The 24,733-nt window shown below is 39.0% G+C and overlaps 2 protein-coding genes across 2 annotated transcripts; one reads left to right on the top strand and one right to left on the bottom strand.

The window, feature by feature from the left end:
• Positions 1–4,171: 4,171 nt before the first annotated feature.
• On the bottom strand, positions 4,172–4,818 carry LOC146635533 (uncharacterized; the record flags this gene model as incomplete). The annotated part of the gene is made up of 1 exon (XM_085350165.1): positions 4,172–4,818. A coding segment is annotated over one exon (603 nt), but the record flags the coding sequence as incomplete, so codon positions are not given.
• Positions 4,819–6,778: 1,960 nt separating this feature from the next.
• LOC146635534 (type-2 ice-structuring protein-like) lies at positions 6,779–10,883 on the top strand. The gene is made up of 10 exons (XM_085350586.1): positions 6,779–6,817; positions 6,950–7,026; positions 7,203–7,229; positions 7,345–7,383; positions 9,297–9,323; positions 9,434–9,478; positions 9,610–9,716; positions 9,794–9,928; positions 10,017–10,125; positions 10,807–10,883. The coding sequence occupies exons 2-10, from the start codon at positions 6,966–6,968 to the stop codon at positions 10,881–10,883; spliced, it is 627 nt and encodes a 208-aa protein (XP_085206712.1). The 5' UTR covers positions 6,779–6,817; positions 6,950–6,965.
• The last annotated feature ends 13,850 nt before the right edge of the window (positions 10,884–24,733 follow it).

Genomic DNA, 24,733 nt, shown 5'->3' on the forward strand with positions numbered 1-24,733 from the left:
TTAAAGTGTTTGGGAAGGGATCTCAAAACTGGATTATAGATGGCAGACAGTTGGTGTCATAAACCACCTGCTCTGTTCAAGGGTAGTCGTTCATAGTGGACATAATAGTGGACTTTCAAATCAGCCTGACTTCCCACTTCCTGTATGTAAAGACGGACTACAATAGGTGACACCGGGAAGCCCATGAAAAAACGTTTTTTGTAGAAACCCTCATTCTCAAAGGGCTTTGCGTTCCTCCTGAGTGTTATGCTCCATCTAAAGGTAGAACGTGAAATCTAGTGGGATAACATTGATTCAGCAATTAAAGACATGATAAACACAAAAAACATAACTGGTGTGTACATTTTTTTAACTAACTTTAAGTTTTTTTCTTTTCATCTCTTTTTAATTTAAATTCTCCCTTACTTAAAAAAAATGCCTGCTGACATTTGTCCATGTTCAGGGATGTATGTAGCTAATTACTGTGGCTGAGCAGTTGTAAAGATATAGATGTGGACGTGTGAAGTAATTGTCATTTTCTGTTAGGTAGTCACACAGTCATGATGTTGGAAAGTTATAGCTAATCCGTCTTTTCTGAACTACTTTAGTTTTTGCTCTGATGTCATGAAGACTTCAACCTAGTCTAAAACCCTAACTCTATGTTTTTTTTTTTTATGTAAACACTTTTAAATAATCATTTAGAATGACAGCTCCCCATGCAAGCTGATTCTGGGGAACAACTGAAAATAGATTTTGCATTTTCTTAGAGGTCAGGATTAGGGGCATCACCAATGATGTCTTAGACACCTCAGGATTAAACAATAAAGTTTCTTTGTTCATGGCAGGGCTGATGTTAGATCCTCTCCCATATTCAAACATAAATGGATTACATTTCTTTACTGGCAAAGCCTTGAATAAACATGAACTTTATAAACTGTACTTTGCTTGTGTTGGAGAAAAATCAGGTGATCTTCCAGCAGTTCATTGAAACAGGATGAGGGCGTTGATGTGCCAGTAAAATCGCTGGGTCATTTTTCAAGTTAAATTCATATTACCTTTTCTGTTTTGTGTGTTATGAGTGCATATGAGCTCTTTTCTCGTTTTCACCCCTGTGAACAGGCATATTCAGAATTGTATTGTATCGTTTAAATATTTTAGTCTGATACTGTCTTGGAGAAACTGTAATGCACAAAATTTCCTTAGGGATTAATAAAGTATTCAGATTCTTAAGCCCAGCTGTCTTTAGGTCCCCACACAGACAGACTGTATCTGCAGATTGAGACCAAGAAGGAAGATCTGAAGGTCATTTTGCAAAGGTTTACTTTCTTTTCAATGAAATGAATGCTCTCAGTATTGGTTTGTGAACTCACTCAAATGTTACCCCGCTTTAGGTCATTATCAAGGTTAAATGTTAAGGTTCCATGATGAAGATGCTTACTGTCCCTCTGCATGTGTGCACCATGATGGCTTTTGCCCAAATTTCATGTGTGTGTGTGTTTTTTGTTTTGTTTGTTTGTTTGTTTTTTAGATTTTACATACAAAATATGTGATTGGGGAATAGTACATCTTAAATGTTTCAGTCAGTTTCGTGTTATTTTTTAAGTGTTAAGTGTGCGAGACCATTTTATCTTTTAAAAATCAAGTATAAAATGAATGTTAAAAAATCTAAATTAACAAGGTGTGCAAATCAGCAGTGTTTTTAGATTCACAGTGAACAGTCAAAAACAGTTATGAGGTGTGTCATTGAGATACATTATTTTGTTATTAAATACATGTACAGTGATGTGAGACAGACCACATCAGAAGTACATCATTGTTGTTGTTATTAAGTGCATGCGCAATGGTGATTAGAGATATGTGGAGAGTCCAGTCCTACACCTGGTTCAGGGCCTTAATAGCCTGGGAGGAAAAGCTCCTCCTCATTCTCTCTGTGTTGGGCTCAAGGGGTGGAATTGCTTCCCTGACTTCAACAGTGAGAAGAGCCCATTGTCAGGGTGGGAGAGGTCTTTTCCTGGCTTTGGTACTGAACCACTTGGTCTAAATAGACTGCAGGTCAGGAAGCTCTTAGCAAATGATGTGTTTGGCAGTGAATACTGACAGTGTTGGCCTCCAAACACTACATTATCCTCTGGAATGTACTTGGGGCATAACACAACCCAAAAGGCATTATTTTCCACTCAAAAAACCCAAGCAGAGACAGAATGCAGTCTTCATTTTGCAAATTGAACTCTCTGGCTCTCCCGCAGACGTTATTATAGATAGCAGTATTATTTCCAGTGTGGTACTGATGGTTTTAAATATGTTTATTACAAAACAAAACAAACAAACTTTCAATGACCGCTCTGGGGCCCGTTCTTCGTACGTCGCTTACTATATCCAAGATCAAATGACACATCCAAGACCAAATCATCGCGCTAACCGTGAGCTCGCTAATCCGGTTCCCCGAACACACCTACCGCTGACGATTAGTATAGCTGGACGCAGTAATGTGACATCACTGGGTGTCGTAAAAGGGGCTACGCATCGATAGTAGAAACATTGATCGGCAACCCGCTGATTGGTCGGCGAAAATGTCGAAGGAGCACGCTCGGCTCGGTATTTTCTGGCAGCAGAGCAAGAACTCATGAGTGAGGGATTTCAGGAGTTTCAGAGTTTAATTAAAACGCAAGGGAACACTGCAAAGGCTGCAAAAGCAAGGAGAGAGGGCTGGCAGAAAGTTGCTGACAAATCAAACTCGTAGGTAATTTAATAATAATAATAATAATGGATTGGGTTTATATAGCGCTTTCCAAGGCACCCAAAGCGCTTTACGATACCACTATTCATTCACTCCCACATTCACACACTGGTGGAAGCAGCCACAGCTGCCCTGGGACAGACTGACAGAAGCCAGGCTGCCATATCGCACCATCGGCCCCTCTGGCCAACACCAGTAGGCGGTAGTGTAGATCTATCATATGACACTATATTGTCCAATATTATATGGCATTATATTATATTATAATATGTTATATTATATCCCCTTTCACATTAGAGCCACAACAGGACCCACAAGAACATGGGAACAAGTAAAAGTGAAATACAGGAGTATTCTACAGAATGGTAATATTTATCTCTTATATTGCTTTTCGTCTCTTGGCAAGGGACCCTGTAATACTCTGTTAGTTTGTTCATAACAGCAACCAAGAAGAGGGCAGAGCAAAAAAGACAGGTGGTGGTCCTGCACCCCCTCGTCAACAAGTTGGTTAAGTAAATAATACCCTCACGGGAATATCGATATCTCTCAATGAGCACACTGTCGCGCTGAGCTAAAGGATCCTGTCTATCCCGCAATATACGCTGAATTCTGAGGACTCTCCTTATCAATCTTGCACCTTCCGCAATGGGTTGCTCGCGTAAACGGACAGGACATGGCTGCGACAGACTTCCCAAATCCACCTTCGCTTTTATAGCCGTGGTCTCTCATCTTGATTACACGAAGTAATTTACAATTACTACTCTGAAATATGAATTACATCTGTAATAATCACATCAGAATCAGAATCAGAATACTTTATTCATCCCGAGGGAAATTAGGGGTTACAGCAGGCAGCACGCTAATGACGCATGCGCACTCACAAAGGAACCTTCTGACCAACTTTACACAAACATCACATTGGGCAGACATGTCAGAAGGTAGGCTGATAGGAAAAAAACAACGAAAATACACTACATGAGGTAAGAGGAGGAGAAAAAAAAACTCCACTCAGACTGAGCTCCTAGTGGGAGAACAGTTTGATAAAAGAAAAAACACCTCAGCACAAAAGCACATGACTATCAATACACCATAGAAACACGAGACAAGCAACAGGGGCGGGTAAAGGGTAAGAGAGAGCCGGCGTAGACAGCGCATCCGGTCCTGCAGCATCTGTGCTGGTCCAGTTGACTGCTATCATCCCCGGTAGGGCACAAGCATCGAAGGCGTTGGAAAGGGAGGGGGATGAGTGAGTGCTTATCAGTGTAAGTGTGTGTGTGTGCGTGTCCATAGTTTAGCTGAGACAGTGTCCTTCGGCCTATCAGGCTAAGTAAACAGTCCTCCAGCCAATCCAGGTGTCCTTCATGGGGCGGGAAGAATAGTCATCACACAGTCGTTATCAGGGAGTTGTTTTGGTGGGCTCCAGTCTTGGGCCTGCAGCTGGGGCCGTGGTGTCCAAATGTTGAATATTGTTGATTTCTCCTTTGTGAGCAGCTCGAATTCTAGCACTCCGAGGCTGGTCTCTCGATCTCCCGTTGAAGAACTGCGAGCCTCCCCATGATGGTATCAAACTTCTGTTCCGTGGTGTTGTCAGTCTTTTGATTCTGAGACCTCACAACTGCAGTGATCCGTTCCGCGATGTTTTCCAACTGTCGCTCAAGGGTCTCATTTTGAGCAGGCCTCTCTCTGATGTTTCCCCTCATACGCTCAATGGTGTTGTTTTGAGCCTTCACAGCAGCTGTAAGCGTCTCCAAGGTGTTGACCATATTACGTTCGTTGTGAGAGGTCGCACCTCGTCCCGTCGCTTCGAATCCAGCGGGCAGCCTTGTGGGGGTTTGAACAGCCGGTTCCGCTTTCTTATTTCTCTGATAAACCAGGGCTAAGCCAACGCCGATCAGCATGAACCCTGTTATCATGGTTCCGAATAGGTAGATATCTTCAGCGTCCTCGATCGACAGTCCCGCCAGGCACACGGTCCTCCAGTTCTGCCACCCGTCCATCGTGTAACCGGCAGGGAAAGTCCCTCCAGGGCACTCAGGCTCTCCCGAGCCCCGACTTCTCGTTGAGAAAAGGGTGTCAATAGCACTCAGAGACCAGTTGATCAACCCACAAACATATTTAACGAATCATTTTCATAACTTGAAATACAAATAGAAATTGTACATTTCTAAAAATTATGCACAAGTTTTGCAAACAACAAAGTTATATGGTACTATTTACCTAAAAATGCAGCCAAGGCCTCAGGCGTTTTTTATATAACCATTTAAATCTATTTACAGAACAATCAGGTGTGCTGCATCAAATAAGAAGGCACACAAATTATTTGTGCCAGTCCAAAAATGTAGTTTGTGCTCAGTATAAGACAGAGGAGAACACCACAGGCCTAAAACCTGCAGGTCTGACAGAACAGCGTTTACACTGGAATCTGCCTTTGACGGCTTTTTTAGAGCAAATATGAAATTCAGCAGTATAACTGACACACAATACAAGACAATAACTACACAACACACTAGCTACAGCCTCCAAACATGCTAAACGTCACTAATGTCTCACATATGAAAACTCACTCTCTCTCTCTGTCTTTCGCTCGCCCGCTTTCCGTTGCGAGTGTCACTCCTAAAAACTTCCCCTTCTCCCTAAACAACCAAATGTCACATGTTGCCTTATCATTTATTTGATTGGCTTACATGGTAAACTCACACCAATAGGGAAGGGGTGTTTTTGCTTTTTTCACTCGCAAGCGGAGAGTGTTTGCTAGCGCTGTCTGTAGAAAATGCAGTTTTTACCGTTCTTCCCGCTGTAAACACCACTGTTTTGTTCAGAAAAAAAACATTGCGTGTATTTTTTATTTTATAACTCTGGTTTTACGTGGCCCATCAACACAATTCAAAAACTGGTATATAGTTTGAAGTCCGCACTTTCAACCCAAGTTGAAATGGAGACTCTGACATGCTGCATGTTGTGTCGTCTTAAATTGGTCATGTGATTTTGACGCGCCGGTGCGTCCGGCGAACTCAGAGGGTTAATTACTAAAAAAGTAATTTAACTAAATACTTCTTAAAATCCCTATAAACCTTGAGTGGGCAAACAATAGAAATTAAACTCTTTAAATAATAAATAATATTTTTAAAGACGTAGACTCTACAGTACGCAGCGGTAGCATCTCTTCCACAATGTAGCCTGCAATTATTTTTTTAAGATCACCTTCAGACGCTTTCTGTGCTGCTGAAGTAAAAATCACGTTTTGCCTGCTTAGCAGGAGTTGCCGCGGTGTTATCCACGGATGATGAACAAGGATCACTCAGAAGTGTTCGTCTATGCTGTCGTGTCAGGCGCTTCAGTAGATTACTCGTGCTATTAACAGCAGACGATAGTTTTTTGTCCCCAGGACATAGCTTACATATTACTGTAATGTTCGTGTCTGCTTGTTTCAGAAAAGTGAAGAGACGGGAATATGTCCATTTCAAAACACAGACACTCGCTTCAGCCGAGTCCGTCATCTTCCGCTTTAGAATACGACTATGCAGCAAACTGGCGCGAAATGACGTACAGCTGCACTACAGCGATGTTAAAGCGGCAGAGTTTACTTCTACATTTAGAAGATAAATCATTGAAACTAAATAATGATATTCAGCGAGTTTAATTATTTTACAATGTAACGCAAGTGCATTGTAAGTAACTAATTAAAATACCTAAAAATGAACAGTAATTAGTTACTCTACTTTTTCAGTGGAAAAGTAATTTAATTACAGTAACGCGTTACTTAGTAACGCATTACACCCAACACTGGAAGTTAAAAATGCATGCCATGAAAGATTTCGGGTGTTTGGAGGTTAAAGTACCATGTTACAATGATTATTTGCTTTAGTTTATATATCCACTGCCTTGAATACACATGAACGTTATAAAGTTTACCTTATTTGTTCTGGTGGCAGGTCAGGTGAGCTGCCTCCAGAACAAAAATAATTCATTGGACAAGGATGAGGGTGTTATCAGGCCAATAAAAGCTCTTGATCATGTTTGAATTAGTCATTTCTTTCTGACTTGAAGCTGCATACAGTTGCTCAACACAGGCAAACTGACACTGATAAGGACAAACAAAAGGTAATTTTACAGTCGATTTATTTCTTCATTATTAATGAATAATTAGTAGTTATCTATTAAATATCAGTACAGCATTATGAGCTGACTGCAAAAGTAACATTTCCTAATATGTTTTTCAAACGTTATCATCAGATTTCATTTCTGCACCATGAAGATGCTGACTGTGTTTCTGCATGTGTGTGTCATGATGACTTTCACACACAGTCTATGTGAGTATTTAAAACAAGTATTTTTTTCCTCTCACTTTATCTACTTTATAATATACATATATACTCTGCAGATACAGAATATACATGCAACACATGACCAGAGAATGGAATATCTTAGATTTTTCACAAAAAAGAATTGTGTTTCAAATAAAACGTCTTTCAAACTGTCTTTGCAGCTCTTCCAGAGGAAACAATCATGCCAGGTGAATCTAAAAGTTGTCTTTTAATGAGAATATATTTTTTCAATACATTAATAAATAATGGAAGTTATTGCACTACAAAATTAATTGGAACCAAAGAACATTTTAACTCATGCAGATGTAGACAATTGGGCGACACCGCCACCATCTACAGAAGGTGAGTACTTATTGGAGTATGTGATTTTCTTTTATTCTATTTTATTTTTTTCCTTCTTTAAAATTGAAGTTGAGCATAAGAAAAATCTATACTGTACAGTCGTGGCCAAAAGTTTTGAGAATGACAGAAATACTTGTTTTCACAAAGTTTGCTGCTTCAGTTTTTATATCCATATACTCTACAGTAGAATGTTTTGGAGAGTGATCAGATGAATTGCAAAATCCTTATTTGCCATGAAAATGAACTTAATCTCAAAAATTCAATTTCCACTGCATTTCATCATTCAGCATTTCATGCCATAAAGGGACCTGCTGAGATCATTTTAATAATGTTCTCATCAACTCAGGTGAGAATGTTGACAAGCACAAGGCTGGAGATCATTATGTTATGCTGACTGAGTTAGAATAACAGACTGCATGCATTAAAAGGAGGGTGATGCTTGAAATCGTTGTTCTTCCTATTAAACATGGTGACCTGCAAGGAAACACACGTAGCCATCATTGCGTTGCATAAAAAGGGCTTCACAGGCAAGGATGTTTTTGCTACTAAGACTGCACCTAAATCAACCATTTATCACATCATCAAGAACTTGAAGGAAAGCGGATCAATTCTTGTGAAGACGGATTCAGGGCGCTCAAGAAAGTCCAGCAAACACCAGGATCGTCTCCTAAAGATGATTCAGCTGCGGTATCAGAGTGCCACCAGTGCAGAGCTTGCTCAGGAATGGTAGCAGGCAGGTGTGAGTCCATCTGCACGCACAGTGAGGCAAAGATTTTTGGAAGATGGACTGGTGTCAAGAAGGGCAGCAAAGAAGCCACTTCTCTCCCAAAAAAACCCACCACGGACAAACTGATAGTCTGCAAATGTACAGCGAGTGGACTGCTGAGGACTGGGGCAAAGTCATTTTCTCTGATGTTTGGGACATCTGGAAAAAGGCCTGTCCAGAGAAGAAAAGGTGAGTGCTACCATCAGTCCTGTGTCATGCCAACAGTAAAGCATCCTGAGACCATTCATGTGTGGGGTTGCTTCTCATCCAAGGGAGTGGGCTCACTCACAATTATGCCAAAAAACAGGAATGAATAAAGAATAGTACCAAAACACCCTCCAACAGCAACTTCTTCCAACCATCCAAGAACAGTTTGATGAAGAACAATGCCTTTTCCAGCATGATGGAGCACCGTGCCATAAGGCCAAAGTGATACGTAAGTAGCTCAGGGAACAAATAATTTTGGGTCCATGGCCTGGAAATTCCCCAGACCTCAGTCCAATTGAGAACCTGTGGCCAAACCTCAAGAGGCAGGTGGACAAACAAAAACCCACTAATTCTGACAAACTCCAAGAAGTGATTATGACAGGATGGGTTGCCATCAGTCAGGATTTGGCACAGAAGTTAATTGACAACTGCAGAGGTCTTCAAAAAGAAGGGCCAACACTGCAAATACTGACTCTTTGCATAAACGTGATGTAATTCTCAATAAAAAACATTTGAAACTCATGAAGTGCTTGTAATTATACTTCTATACATCACAGAAACAACTGAAACAAAGATCTAAAAACACTGAAGCAGCAACTTTTTGAAAACTAATATTTGTGTCATTCTCAAAACTTTTGGCCACAACTGTACACTCAGTTTCATACTTTCTTCTTTATTTAGTTGTTTAAAAAAATATTGTACAATAAGGTCATATAATACACATCATAAGCTTATGTAATCATACAGTGATTATACTGTATATAAGGACATGCTAGGTAACATTTTTATTTCTTAGTTTACATTTTGCTAGTATCTCTTCACTTCTGTAATTTACCTGCATTTTGTATTTCTTTTTAATGTTGTAGAACGTAGAAGGTAATCAATGACACCACAGCAATGATACACTAAAAAATATCTGTGGTTCAAACTGTCTTTGCAGCTCTTCCAGAGGAAACAATTGTGCCAGGTGAATCTAAAAGTTGTCTTTTAATGAGAATATTTTTTTTGATCCACTAATAAATACATTTATTACCCTAAAAAATTAATTGCGACTAAAAAACATTTTAACTCTTGTAGATGCAGACTTTTGGGTAACACCACCAGCACCCCCATCTACAGAAGGTGGGTATAGTTATTGGAGTATATGAATTTATTTTATTTTTTCCTTCTTTAAAATTAAATTTGAACATAAGGAAAATCTGCACTGCAGACTCAGTTTCATGCTTTCTTCTTTATTTGTTATTTGTTTGCAGATGACTCATTTGGGGGCTGGCATCCATCTTGCCCAGATGGATGGAGTATGCACAGTCAACAGTGCCTCATCTTTGTTCCAGAAAACATGACCTGGGACGATGCTCAGGTAACAAGGATGACTTTTTTCCTATTAATAAATCTTACATTTTCTTGGTCACTCCATGCTGTTTATCTCCATCGTAGAATAACTGTCACTCTCATGGAGGACAGCTTGCATCTGTGTATGATGACTTTCAAGCTTATGAGATTCAAGCGGAGCTGAAGCGTGCTGGACATGATCATGGAGAATTTTGGGTTGGAGGCCATAATAGTCCAGGGGTAAATAGCACGATGTCTAAGATTTTGAGAAACAATTGTTTTTTTTTATGAATATGAATTTATATAATATTTTATTTTGCTTTAACAGAATCCTTCTTGGTCCTGGAGTGATTATTTGGGAATGTCTGCTTTTGCTGACTTTTGTAATGGAGAAACAGTCGAAGATGAGCACCACTGTTTGCAAATAACTTTTACTGGTAAGTCTGTCAAGTGTTTAAAAAAACAAAACAATCTTATTTGGATTCATTTATTTTGATTATCACTTCAAACTCATTACTACTCTATCAAGTGTTTTAAAAGTATGTATTAAAGTATATTTTTCTTTTCTTATTATTGCACTGAGCATTGTTTCTTATCCTAGAATATTTACAGTTTGTGTTCCCAGTGATGCATCATTAAATAATTGAGATTTTAGTATTAAAAAAAAAAATACAGTGTTCTGAAGTTACACAAAGCTATCATGTTATGTTCAAAACTTCTATGTACTGGGTTATTAATATGTGGATTAATGTTGTCCACTCACTAAGATGTTAATTGTGCGGTACAAAAAACAACTGTAAGTATTGTGTACAAACATGGTGGGTGAAACAGATTAAAAAGACAGGGACATATAGGCACAGAACACTGAATTGAGTAACATAAATGGCTGTGAATCAGGAAGTAAAACAGCTAATCACTGTTTGTGTCAGTCTTCTTGACAAATACCCTTTAATGTAAATACCATTACCATTTACAAATACTGTAATTTCACAGTTAGTACTGAACAAACTAAAATTACACTTATTTGCTAAACATTGTCACCCCATGTTGGAAACCTTTTTAGTCTGAGTAGCACTGACTGAGTGTGATTTTTGTGTTTTATTTTGGTTTTCTTGCAGAGGAAAAGAGTGGATGCTTAGAGAGCATGGACTGTGAAACTGAGCTCCCGTCTATCTGTGGAAACATTATTATGTAATTGTGAATCAACTCTATAATGCATCAGTAAAAAGCACAAAGATCTGTGTTTTTCTTTCTCAGTGCTGTTTCTTTCTCTGTATTTCCACACCATCGCTATGATGCAAGCAATCAGGCATCATGTGCAATGAACTGGAGCTGAATTTTCTGTACGATTAAAAGAAAGCTTTCTGTAGACCTTTACTTTGTAGAGTGAACTGTATTTCATTCTTAAATTAAAACTATTAGCATTGAAAGAAATTTCCTCTGTGATGTGTTAATCACCCTACCATAAGCAATTGAATACTTCTTTTTTTTTTAAAATTCATGTCCAAATGCCCCGAAGGAGCTGTGCCTTCCATGGGATGAGATTTTTATTCATGGTGACATAGAAACTGTCAATCATGTTCTTCTGACAGCCAGCAGGGTGGAGGCATGGCTACCGACCCTGCTGGTTACAGAGATGTTCCTCCAAACTGCAGCATGTCTGGGTTAAGATAAGGAAAGTCAATGGTAGACACCAGAATAGGCTGCAGTCTGACTAAAGTATTGTAAACTCACTGAAAACTCATTGCTCTTAATTATCTGAATTATCCATTTAAAATATATTTGGTTAGGTTGCAGTCTTATCTTTAAGTTTGTTCCTTAAATTTATAAAGAGTCGATGGTTGACAGAGAACATATCAGGGTAACACTTTATAACTTGACGCTCAAATAAAGCACAAGTACCCTGTACTTACAGGCAATTTGCAGGCAACAAGTCAGGTTTCTGCAGGAAACAATGAAACAAGTGCACTGTAAGTACCCTGTACTTTCTGGGGTGTGAGCCATATTATGGATTCACTTAATCTCATTTAATTTTGAAGTGTTTTCCTGGGAAACAGATGCAAATTCTTCTGTAAATAACTTTAAGTATCGTAGCAGCCTAAGCAATTACTAGGTAAGTCGTTGTGTCCTTGGGCAAGACACTTCCACTATACAAATACAGGGCATTTAAAAAAAATAAGCTTTCACAATAAATTGCCATATGAAACAATCCTTACACTCAGAGCTCTGATGGAATTCACAAGTTTTTTTTTTTACCTTTTCAATTTGAAAAATGTCTTTGACTTTGTGAGAAAATGTCCGAAAAATTCCTCAGACTGTCAGCATATTTCTGCATAGTTGCCCCAACTAGTAGAAAAGCTATGGGCTCAAATTGTGGTCATAAATATTTTGTACTTGTAAATCAGAAAGTCTAGTTGTGAACTGAGTTTTGTAACCTTCAAACCATTTTTTTTTCACTTTTATTTAAATCTATAATGTGTGACTTTAGCACTTTAACATTTAAACCTCCAAGAAATTCTGTAATCAGTAAGGCTAGAACGATCTGAAAAGGTTTTTGTGGTTCAGATGTCAAGCTTTGGTCATGGTACTTCAGCATCTAGCCAGCACTAAAGACAACAAACTGATGTAAAACATAACCAGGACAGAATCCACAACACAAAACCTCAAGCCAGTGCAACAATCTTACAATGACTAAGGGAGTGGTTCAGGCTAAAATAGTCACTCTGATGACCCCATGAGGACCAGACTGGTTAATATTGCAGATCTTTGGCAAGGTTTAACATCTGGGTGGGGAAGCCTGGAGGGAAACCGATGCTGTAAGAGCTAAATAAAAAAAACACGCCCCAAAACATAAACACACATACAAAAGCAGGGAGAAAAAGAGTAAGAAAGAGAGTCAGACAAGGCAGGCCAGCGCAGGAAGACTCCGGGATGATGACCTTTTCATATTGTGAAATATACTGCAAAACGAGCTTTCGTCTAGGGGTTCCATTACCCTTACTTGTATTTTTATTAATTTGACTGATTGGCATTTATAAACTATATAATAAAGAAAAACACATTTTTTATTAGGTTTTTTGAGTTAGTATTTAAGTGACTGCTTGTGAAAGGTGAACAGACAGGGGGACCGGCCACCCTACCTGTGTAAGGAAAAGAACTTGAGTTACAGCTGGTCACATTTAATCATTTGTGTATAACCTAAATTATTCGTATATGTAAAAAGAGAAGTGGTAACAGTAGTGATGGGTCCAGCAACACTGACGCATCGACGCATGTATCAAGCTCACCTAGCGATGCCTGTATCGGTGCGTGCGTCGCTTTAAGAAAAAGTCACGTGATCGATACAGCTGCTGTATCGCTAATTGCCAACGTGCCAAACTGTGTTTAAAAGGTACCGCATCCGTATCTGCCAACAGAATGAGTCGCCACCAAAAAAAACCAAACAAAAAAAACACAAAATTACTCTGGCAAAGATAAAAAAAAAATAATAATACACATCTCTCCATAACAAAATGGAGCCCGAAAGAAAAATAAATGTTTCTGCTGTCTGGGATCATTTTGATCTTTTAACTGCAAATAAGGTAATAGTTTGTCTGCCTTTGTTTCAGTGTAATCTATCAGAATAGAAAAAAACAGCAATGTGACTTGAAGTGTAAATTATTTATTTCATTTTATGCAGGTTAAATGTCACATGTGTTCTGCATTTCTTACACAAACAAAAGCACCTCCCCAGTGTTTAGGCATTACAGAGCCAAACATGAAAATGAGGAGACAAACACACCAAGAATGAACACTGGTAGGCCTATATAGACACTGTGGGATTATAATATTACCTTATGCCATGTTAGACCCCTAATTAAAGGTTGTGAATTATTATGTAGTTTTAGTTTGCATTATTCTCCTGAATTAGAAGAAGGTGATAACTATTACATTTGCATTACATTAGACTGCTGATTTATTGTGAATGAATGATATTGTTTTATGATGCATTATACTGCTGAGTTATAAGAAATACTGTTCACAGAAAGTCATCGCCTTATTTGTCTGATTAGAAGAGAACAGAACATGCTGGAGTTTTCTGCCCCATCTCAGCAGGAGCAGATAAACAGGGAGCCAAGGTCGTAGCTTAGGCGCCGTGTGAGAGAAAGAATGTGAATGTTTAGGCTTTTATGATTAGGTGGGGCCACTAGAGGCTATAAGAGTTTGATCAATGCTCCACCATTTTGAGATCTGATGCTGTCTGCGTACGGTGTCCATCTCCCACGCGTGTACATTAAAATCATCGTTTGACTCAACCCGGCCGGACCAGTGTTGTTATTGTGGTTTTTCCTCTTGTATCCATCTCCAATATTTGAATCCATAACAACACTGAACATCTTTATCATCATTTTTTTTTAAAATTAATATGTGTTTTCTTATTTTCATCTAGGAAGACTGCTCTGGACCAGGCAGTCCTGAATTTTATTATAAAGGACTGCCAACCCCTTAGTATTGTGGAGAGAGAGTGTAACGTACTGAGGGAATAGGAAGATATCTTATCAGAACCTTATCCACCTGGCTTTACAGCTTTTGTGTACCCCAGCTTCATCTGTTCCTGTGAGTTTTCCAAAGCTGGGGAAATGGTGTAAAAACAAAAACAAAAAATGCAATAGACTGAATGCAAAAACATTGGATAAACCTATTTTTCTGAATAGAAATTTATAATAAACTCTGAGTCAAATGGGTAATATTACATTCACAATACTTTCATTTTAATTTTCACTTAATGTCATTCATAATATATTTTAAACATGTCTACAATATTTGTAATATAGAAGATATAAAATGATTCCATGGAAAGTACAATACCTTACAGTGTATACAGTGTATATAAGTATGACTAGGTCATTGAATCAGTGTCTGTTGTGAGTCTCAAGTAAGTTGCCTGCAATGATATTTAAGGTCCAGCAGGTGTCAGTATGGAGCAAAACAGCAAAACTGTGTCGACACAGTGTCGATGCAGTTTGGGGAATGTGCTGAAACGCTTCACGAGGCCTCATCTACCCATCAGTAGGTAACAGTACTGACCTTTCCTGGTTGCTTCTTTTCTGGAACAAAAGAATACAAGCAGCTCAATCACCTGCTTATGAGCTCCTGGAGCAAACCAATGTGCCAGGCTAGCGGAGTGGGGTTAAGGTGTTTTCATGTATATAGAAGTGGTTGAAGTTATAATGTTATTGAGTAATGTATAGGAGTTGTTACAAATCTGAATATGTCGATCATATGTTATATTGTGGTTGATGTTTGCTCATGTGGAGGTTTATGTTTTCATTTCTTATGCTGACCCCCAGACTTGGGCTATTCCAGATGCTCACCTGAGACAGGACGAGTATAAAAGGAAGCCAATTGCTTGCAGATAGGTTGGATTTGTTACTGTGTGTTGATGTGTAAACATGTATTCTCTTTAATAAAGTCCTCCAGTTGATGGATGCATTTTATTCCAGTCTCGTGCCATTTTATTGTAGGTGACCCATGACTGCCAGCTAAAATTGACACTCCTGGACTAAAAGGAATGTAGATAAAGTGCAGTTATTATGGCTAGTAAACCCATTTGTATGTATTTTTGTATGTATGTATGTAATCAAGATGCAAAAGACATCTGTCCATTCTCAGTCTATTGTTGCCATTTATCCAAGTCCAGGTTGTAGGGACAGTGGTGTAAACAGTGATGCCAAGATGTACCTCTCTCCAGCCAACTTAGAATAGAATAGAATAGAATAGAATGCCTTTATTGTCACTATACAGTTGTACAGTGAGATACAGAGCATCTCCTACTCAGTGTAAACATGCTGGGGGGGTACAGTTCTGCAGCGCTATGTACATATGGACAGTATTAACATAGGGAAAAACATATATATATATATATATATATATATATATATATATATATATATATATATATATATATATATATATATATAGAATGTACAATATACAAGCCGTAAGTAATATGTAATAAATTGTGTTATGTATATACAGTTGAGTTATTGCACGTGGAATTGGTATAAATTCCACTCTATCTGCTTTGGTGCAGCTGCCGTACCATACCGTGATGCAGTAGGTTAGCAGGCTCTCAATGGACGAGCGGTAGAAGGTCAGCAGCAGGTTGGAGTTCAGCTTGTACTTCCTGAGGACTCTCAGGAAGTGCAGCTGCTGTTGGGCCTTCTTGACGACCGCTGAGATGTTTCCTGTCCAGGAGATGTCAGCAGAGATGAGGACACCAAGGAACCGGAAAGTGTGGACCCTCTCCACACACTCCCCGTCAACTTCTTCAGTGATTTGATGAGGACACCAAGGCACCAAGCCAGTCAAGGGAAATAATATCTTCAGTGTGTTGTGAGTCTGCGCCTCGATCTCCTAATGCCTGAAACATCTAACCTCCAGCCAAGGCTAGACTCGTCACCCCAGCCCAGGCACCTTGTGGAGGAGGCTAATTTCTGATGGTGTATCGGTAGACCCATACATACACAGTTTGTGGCTAAAGGCGAATATATGATCCTTGACCATCCATACATCCATCCATACATCAATCAATCAGTCCAGCAATCGGTCTAATGTGGAAAAGTCAAAGAAGATGGATAGATGGACTTTAATACCATGTATTTCCCCATTGCCACAGAAAAAGTTTTTTTTTGTTTGTTTGTTTTTTTATTGTTGAGCGGTTATGCTCTGTGGATCCTCCTCTTTGAACATCAGTCAATAGATGAAATTATGACAAAATGAAGTAATTTTATGTATTGAAATTCTGCTTTTAGCAAAACCTTTGTCCAAAAACGAACTTTTCTTTCTGTCTTGTCTGTATCATTAAAATGTTAAACATTGAAATGTGTGAGTAGACCCATGAACATGTGACCAGTTTCATTCAAAGGCATCCAGCTATTATTCTTTTCTCAAACAACCAATATATGTTCATCCACCACTGTGTAGTCAAAGTAGGTACATATTTAGTTTTAAACTCAATAGGATTCACTCTAACTAAAGAGTTAAAGGTAATCAGCCAGAAATGCATATATCTAAATGCAGAAATGCATTTAGATATATATGTGTGTGTGTGTGTGTGTGTGTGTGTGTGTGTGTGTGTGTGTGTGTGTGTGTGTGTGTGTGTGTGTGTGTGTTTATAAATTTGGACTTGGCTATTACATGATCTTCAGGTTTTGAGTACTTGTGAGATATGGCTTATTTTTTCAGTTCCCATTTGGTGTTGACACACGTTTTTAGGTCAATGTGTATTGCACTTGAATACACTGAAGAAGTCTTGGTGACCTAAAGAGTCCCTAATTTTTTATAGTAATACAGAGGTCATCCCAATTTTCTATTCAAGTATTAGGACATATCATTTATAACTGGATTTACTTTGTTACTTTGCCTTGTCCATTGTAGTTGCAGTATCTGACCACATGATGGGGCCGTGGTCAACATGATACAAAAAAGGTATGCATAAAGCTTCTGTGAGTTATTTTTAACTTTTTAATGTTTCACCTTAATTCAACTGTACAGAGACAGCCAAAAAGTTAGGAATACTGGTTATAGAATCCACAAAGTATTTTAAAAGGTGATCAAACTGTCATGCCTATGACAACATTTTTTTAATTGTCCAGAGTTTGGACTAGACGGACATATAATTAAGACTGATAACAGAACCAGCACTTGCAGATAAATATAAAATTCCCCAATGAGATGTAACACAGACAGATACTTGACTGAAAGCTTCAATTGCACAAAAGACCAAAAGAAAAGAGAAAACAAAACAAGAAAAACAGAAGAAAGAACAGTTTTGTAAGATCAGTGCTATAATAAAACAACCAGTCTGCACTTGTTAAAGACACAATGCCTAAAAGACAATGTAGCTTTTGTTGATTTGTAATTGTGATGTTTAGATTGGGTGCTACCAAGAAAGGAAAAATGTAACTGGAAAATGAAAGAAGTAGGAGACAGCATAACACAAACACTATTATACATTGGTTTGTGTTTTCATGGGAATTTTATGCTTCAATGTCAGCCCAGATGTCTTGATTTTCCTTAGCATAGAGAGATGGCTGATGTGAGTTACATTGCAGACATCACAACACTTGGAATCTGCAAATTTAAAAAAATAAATTCAGTAATTTCATTTAAAAAATTATTCAATGTCAATCTTTCAGAATCACTAATAACTCAATAATGCTTCATAGTGTGACATTATAAAGTTCTACCACACTGATATGGCTTTTGCTGAGATTTGATGGTATATAAATAAAACTTAGCTAAACTGAAGCAAATGTTCCTGTTATCCCTGGGATTACTTTGGGATTGACCTTTAAGATCTGCTCCAGTCATTACTTCAGCTCTCTGTACTTTCTCTTTATTAATTTTCTTGTGGCTCTTCTTCCACTGGGATTGCCACATCTACAGTGGGGCAAAAAAGTATTTAGTCAGCCACCGATTGTGCAAGTTCCCCCACTTAAAATGATGACAGAGGTCAGTAATTTGCACCAGAGGTACACTTCAACTGTGAGAGACAGAATGTGAAAAAAAAAATCCATGAATTCACATGGTAGGATTTGTAAAGAATTTATTCGTAAATCAGGGTGGAAAATAAGTATTTGGTCAATAACAAAAATACAACTCAATACTTTGTAACATAACCTTTGTTGGCAATAACAGAGGTCAAACGTTTACTATAGGTCTTTACCAGGTTTGCACACACAGTAGCTGGTATTTTGGCCCATTCCTCCATGCAGATCTTCTCGAGAGCAGTGATGTTTTGGGGCTGTCGCCGAGCAACACGGACTTTCAACTCCCGCCACAGATTTTCTATGGGGTTGAGGTCTGGAGACTGGCTAGGCCACTCCAGGACTTTCAAATGCTTCTTACGGAGCCACTCCTTTGTTGCCCGGGCGGTGTGTTTTGGATCATTGTCATGTTGGAAGACCCAGCCTCATTTCATCTTCAAAGTTCTCACTGATGGAAGGAGGTTTTGGCTCAAAATCTCACGATACATGGCCCCATTCATTCTGTCCTTAACACGGATCAGTCGTCCTGTCCCCTTGGCAGAAAAACAGCCCCATAGCATGATGTTTCCACCCCCATGCTTCACAGTAGGTATGGTGTTCTTGGGATGCAACTCAGTATTCTTCTTCCTCCAAACACGACGAGTTGAGTTTATACCAAAAAGTTCTACTTTGGTTTCATCTGACCACATGACATTCTCCCAATCCTCTGCTGTATCATCCATGTGCTCTCTGGCAAACTTCAGACGGGCCTGGACATGCACTGGCTTCAGCAGCGGAACACGTCTGGCACTGCGGGATTTGATTCCCTGCCGTTGTAGTGTGTTACTGATGGTGACCTTTGTTACTTTGGTCCCAGCTCTCTGCAGGTCATTCACCAGGTCCCCCCGTGTGGTTCTGGGATCTTTGCTCACCGTTCTCATAATCATTTTGACCCCACGGGATGAGATCTTGCGTGGAGCCCCAGATCGAGGGAGATTATCAGTGGTCTTGTATGTCTTCCATTTTCTGATGATTGCTCCCACAGTTGATTTTTTCACACCAAGCTGCTTGCCTGTTGTAGATTCACTCTTCCCAGTCTGGTGCAGGTCTACAATACTTTTCCTGGTGTCCTTCGAAAGCTCTTTGGTCTTGGCCATGGCGGAGTTTGGAGTCTGACTGTTTGAGGCTGTGGACAGGTGTCTTTTATACAGATGATGAGTTCAAACAGGTGCCATTCATACAGGTAACGAGTGGGGGACAGAAAAGCTTCTTACAGAAGACGTTACAGGTCTGTGAGAGCCAGAGATTTTCCTTGTTTGAGGTGACCAAATACTTATTTTCCACCCTGATTTACGTATAAATTCTTTACAAATCCTACCATGTGGATTCATGGATTTTTTTTTTCACATTCTGTCTCTCACAGTTGAAGTGTACCTCTGGTGCAAATTACTGACCTCTGTCATCATTTTAAGTGGGGGAACTTGCACAATCAGTGGCTGACTAAATACTTTTTTGCCCCACTGTATCACAACTGTGGTCTTCTGCTTTTTGTCAGCCACAACTGTGTCTGGTTGGTTAGGCAATAGCTGCTTGACTTATCTTAAAGTGGAAGTCCCACAGCACCTTAGCCCTGTTGTTCTCAGATACATTTGGTTGTATCTCCCATCGGGACTAGGCTGTCTTTTTGAAGCCACTGGTAGGATTTCATGATGTTAACCATTCGCTCTATCTGTCCATTGTAGATCACATGCAGGTGCTTGGTCGTCCATGACAGTTCTTCTTCCCATTCACCATCATGTCTTCTTGATTTATTTTCAGAATTTCTGTGTTTCATCCTGGATCGTGACACTTACTAATCCTCATCCTCCCTCTTTCAGTTCCTCATAGAGCCTCAGGGTACTGACTTTGATTGGAGACCTCCATGCATTATGACAACTTTTTGTGGTGTGATATTAATGGCATCTCCTCCTGTGGCCAGTGTGTCTTAACTTCTGGAGCCAGCTCGCGTCGTTCACGTCAAAGATCCGGCTCTAAGAGCCATTTCGTTCGCGACCGACACATCACTATTGCTCAGGTTGGTCAGCCTGGTCTTCAAGTCCTGGTATACTCCCCTTTCAGACAGGAGCTGGTTCTTTGGTTATTTCCAGTCTTAATTTTGAAATCAAATTTTGAATTAGTTTTAGTCATAATTCAAATATCTAAATTATTTTAGTCTAGTTTTAATTAATTATAGCAGACTAAATCTAAAGTTGTTTCATTAGACTAAAATAAAAAGTGTAAAAGTTTTTCGTGTTTTTTTCCCACTGAGAGTTGCTCTACATGGTTCACAAACTCTTATTTTCTATGAAATTAATTTCAAAATGACTCCATATGTCTACATATGAACATACACACACCCACAATGGACAACTGTACCCTCAAACACACAATAATAACATGGACTGAACCACCACTCACAACCACTAGCACTTTATATAGCCTCTGTAGAAACTATCTACACCCTCACTTATCTTAACTGCACTACTGTATAGCTCTGTGTAAATAATCATTCTGTACATACGATAATTTTTAACCCTACAACTGTTTACAACTTGCATAGTTCCCATTTCTGTATAGCTGTATATCTCAGATTTCTGTAAAGTTATTTATTTCATATTCTGTAAAGTTTTTCATATTTATATCCTGTTCATAGCCTGTACATAGCTTGTACTCACTACAGCCTGTACATACTTATAGTTATAGAATATTCACAACATACTTCATACCGTGTACATATAACATACCATAATAGACCCATTTCTGTAATATACTTACATATCTATACTATTGCTAATATATATTGTAATATATCTATATCACTAAAGCACTTCTGGATGGATGCAAACTGCATTTCGTTGCCCTGTACCTGTGCATGTGCAATGACAATAAAGTTGAATTCTATTCTATTCTATTCTACATATGAACCATGTTTTTAGTTATTTAAAGATGCTATGAAGTACATAGTCAAGGTGGTATCACACTGAAAGTGTCATTCATTCATTCACAAACACTGAAATGCAATGCATCTTTTTAAGCAATCATCCACTCAGGGATTTTATTGTGTTTGCACAAGTTAGACCAAAATAACTTATGAACTTAGAAATTATGTACCCAAACCAATGATAATAGTGTGCTGACATCTACCTCTTTGTGAACAACATCAAACACCAAACCTGTACTTTTGAAGTACACTTCTCATTTTACTAGGTTAGCACACCACACACTCCGTCATTTGCATCAAGGAGTTTATATAGGGGGAGAAAACTGATTGTTGTGGCAGGAAAGACACGTTAACTTTCAATGTGAAGCATTTATGTGCTTCTTATTGCAAAGATGGCTCTTACTTAAGCTGAGGGTGAGTGTTTATTACCGAAAGTGTGAAGTCTCCTCCACTGCTTAAAATCTGTACAGGTGTATGTGGAAAACTTGAATGTAAAATGGGTTGGGTCTGTCACACATGTATTTATTTATTTTTTTCAGATAGATAGATAGATAGATAGATAGATAGATAGATAGATAGATAGATAGATAGATAGATAGATAGATAGATAGATAGATAGATAGATAGATAGATTGATTGATTGATTGATTGATTTTGAAGAGTCAAATTAAAATAGGTTCTTTGCTAAGTTGTCTGTTATGTGTAGACACAACAATGGTTTTCCTGTTTTATGCTTGAATGGAGGGAACAGAAGGGTATATAAGGCTGTAGCAGTTTAGCGAGGTAGTGTGGGGCAAGACAATTAAGGTATTTGAAAAAAAATGTTTAAATTAAGAAGAAATTAAGATTTTTGGCAGTATGTTGAGCAAGGCTAAAATGAAAGAAACATGCTCATATTTACATTTGCCAGTTAAGAGGTGTTTGGCAGCAATTTGTACCAACTGTAGATGAGTGATATAGGAATCACTAATCTCCATATAATGTACATTACAGAAATCGAGTGGTAGCAAAGATAACTGTCTCAAAGTGCTGCCCAGAAGGTATTGGCTTTATTTTGGCGAGCTGCCTAAACTGGAAAATGGTCAGTTTTACCACTGTTTTGATTTGACTGTCAAATTTGAGTTCAGCATCCACTTTAATCCTGAGGTTTGTGATAGTTGGCTTTATGCACTGAGCCAAGCAACACAAATATACAAAGGGGGTCTAAGTGGAATTGACAAACATCATCACTTTTGTCTTCTTTGTATTATAATTTAAAAAGTTGAGAGCCTCTGGGCCTTTATATCTTCACACACACTTGAGCATCAGTCTGGCAGAATATGCGAGAGAGAGAAAAGAGAGAAAAATCTGGTTATCGTCTGCATAACAGTGAATGAAATACCATATGGCTCAGTTTTAGAAAAGGGAGTCTAAAACTAGGCCATATGGGACCCTGCAGAAAAAGGGAGTGCGGGAGGAATCAAAGTCACCAAGACTAACACAGAAAGCTCCATTCACCAAATAGGATCTGCACCACTCCTATGTGCTTGATGCTCCAAGCAACAGAGTAACATTACATGATCCACTTTGTCAGATGCTGCAGTCCAATGTAAGCGCAAACCAGTCACCAAAAACAGTGGCTAAAAATATGCTATTATGTGAAATGTGCAACATTCTGTAAAGTGATGTAATGTAAGGGGAAATTAATGGAAAGCATACTTTTTGCCCCCAAGTTAACAGTTTTTGTTCATTTGTTTTCCTCATCCTCTGCATCACTAAGTGTTTTAGCATTGAATTCAAGCGATTTCTGAGTTTTGGTGTATCCCATTCTTTAAGCAGCACTTTGTGACAGTGGAAAGGAAAAAAGGTCTTTGCAGAAGACAGAAACTTCCAACAGAAGAGACTCAGGGAGGGTGACGATCTGTACCCACGAGGTGGTGATAAGAGAGACAGGATAAAAATGTGTTTGGAAGATTTTTTAATTCAATTGGTATTTCAGGGTGTTCACTAAGCACTTTCTAAAACAACATCCTAATTGATGATGAAGCCATTTACTTGTCACTGGCAGTTGCCTGCAGCGATATTGGAACACTTCCAACCATACGTACAATATGCAAACATCACATTAGGCAGACAGTTCAGAACAGGTAGCGTCAAGAGAAAAAAATGAAATCTACAACAAAACAGGAGAATGGAGGAGAGAAAAAGAGAACTCTTCTCAGACTGAGTTCCTAGTAACACCATGAAAAATCATCACAAGCAACAGGGTAGGGTATGGGTTTTCCGGTGTGGACAGCAGCATGCTGTGGGTACTCACAGCCTGTCCCATCACTTCGAGCAGCTAGCTTTGTGGGGTTTTGAACAGCTGTAACCACTTTCTTCAATCTTCAATAAGCAAGGACTGAGCCAACTCAAATCAGCAGGAACCCTGTTATCGTGGTTCCAAATAGGTATAAATCTTTTATGTCCTCAAGCGACAGTCGTACAAGGCAGACAACATGCCACTGCTCCCACCCATCCATCATGTATCCAGCAGGAAACATCCCTCCAGGACTATCGGGCTCTCCTGCACCCTGGCTTCTCGTTGAGAAAAGGGTGTCAATTGCATTGAGGGACCAGTTGATCAAACCCATTACTCTTTAGGTTTTAGAGAACAAGACTCTCTGAGGGTCAACATTAGACCACACTAGACAAGGACATAGAAGCCAAGCAGGAAAGATAAGGTGAGGTGATTTAGTTTAATGCATGACTGATGGTGCCAACCAGAGTGGTTATGGAAGAGAGAGTGAGTCTTTAGCTGGGAGCAGGGCTTTAAAAACATCCTCATACAACAGTAAATATAGTAACTATATTTCTCCCATGCTAATTTCATAGTGTAAATTATGATAGAGTGCTTTAAAAAACAAACAAACAAACAAAAAAGACCACAAAATGCAAAAGACTGCAGGCTTTAGATCATTCTTGAATTTAACTGGAACTATATTTATTTATTAAGGGTGTTGCTCACTAGTCCTTCTCTAAAGCAACATCCTGATTCAGATTCATGCATGACTGACAGTTGTTTTCTGTTTGTTTTCTTTTAATGGGAGTTAGTAGCACAAGTCTGTATCTGTAACAGTGGCTTTGAAAGCATGGTGAATTACAGTAAATACTATAACTATATTTCTCTCATGAAAACGCTCATCAAAAGATCCAATCTGTTGTTCTGAAAAGCAGTTTCACCCCTGTTCTTTTTTAGTACTCAGGCCTTCAGAGACTATGGTCTGTATTTATATAGCGCTTTACTAGTCCCTAAGGACCCCAAAGCGCTTTACATATCCAGTCATCCACCCATTCACACACTGGTGATGGCAAACTACATTGTAGCCACAGCCACCCTGGGGTGCACTGACAGAGGCGAGGCTGCCGGACACTGGCACCACCGGGCCCTCTGACCACCACCAGTAGGCAACGGGTGAAGTGTCTTGCCCAAGGACACAACAACCGAGACTGTCCAAGCCGGGTCTCGAACCAGCAACCTTCCGATTACAAGGCGAACTCCCAACTCTTGAGCCACGATCGCCCACTACACCGGAC

Source organism: Diplotaxodon limnothrissa, linkage group LG3 (assembly GCF_057381915.1).
Source record: "Diplotaxodon limnothrissa isolate DT_005_m linkage group LG3, D_limnothrissa_male_GT1.1, whole genome shotgun sequence".
In the NCBI taxonomy this organism is placed as follows: domain Eukaryota; kingdom Metazoa; phylum Chordata; class Actinopteri; order Cichliformes; family Cichlidae; genus Diplotaxodon; species Diplotaxodon limnothrissa.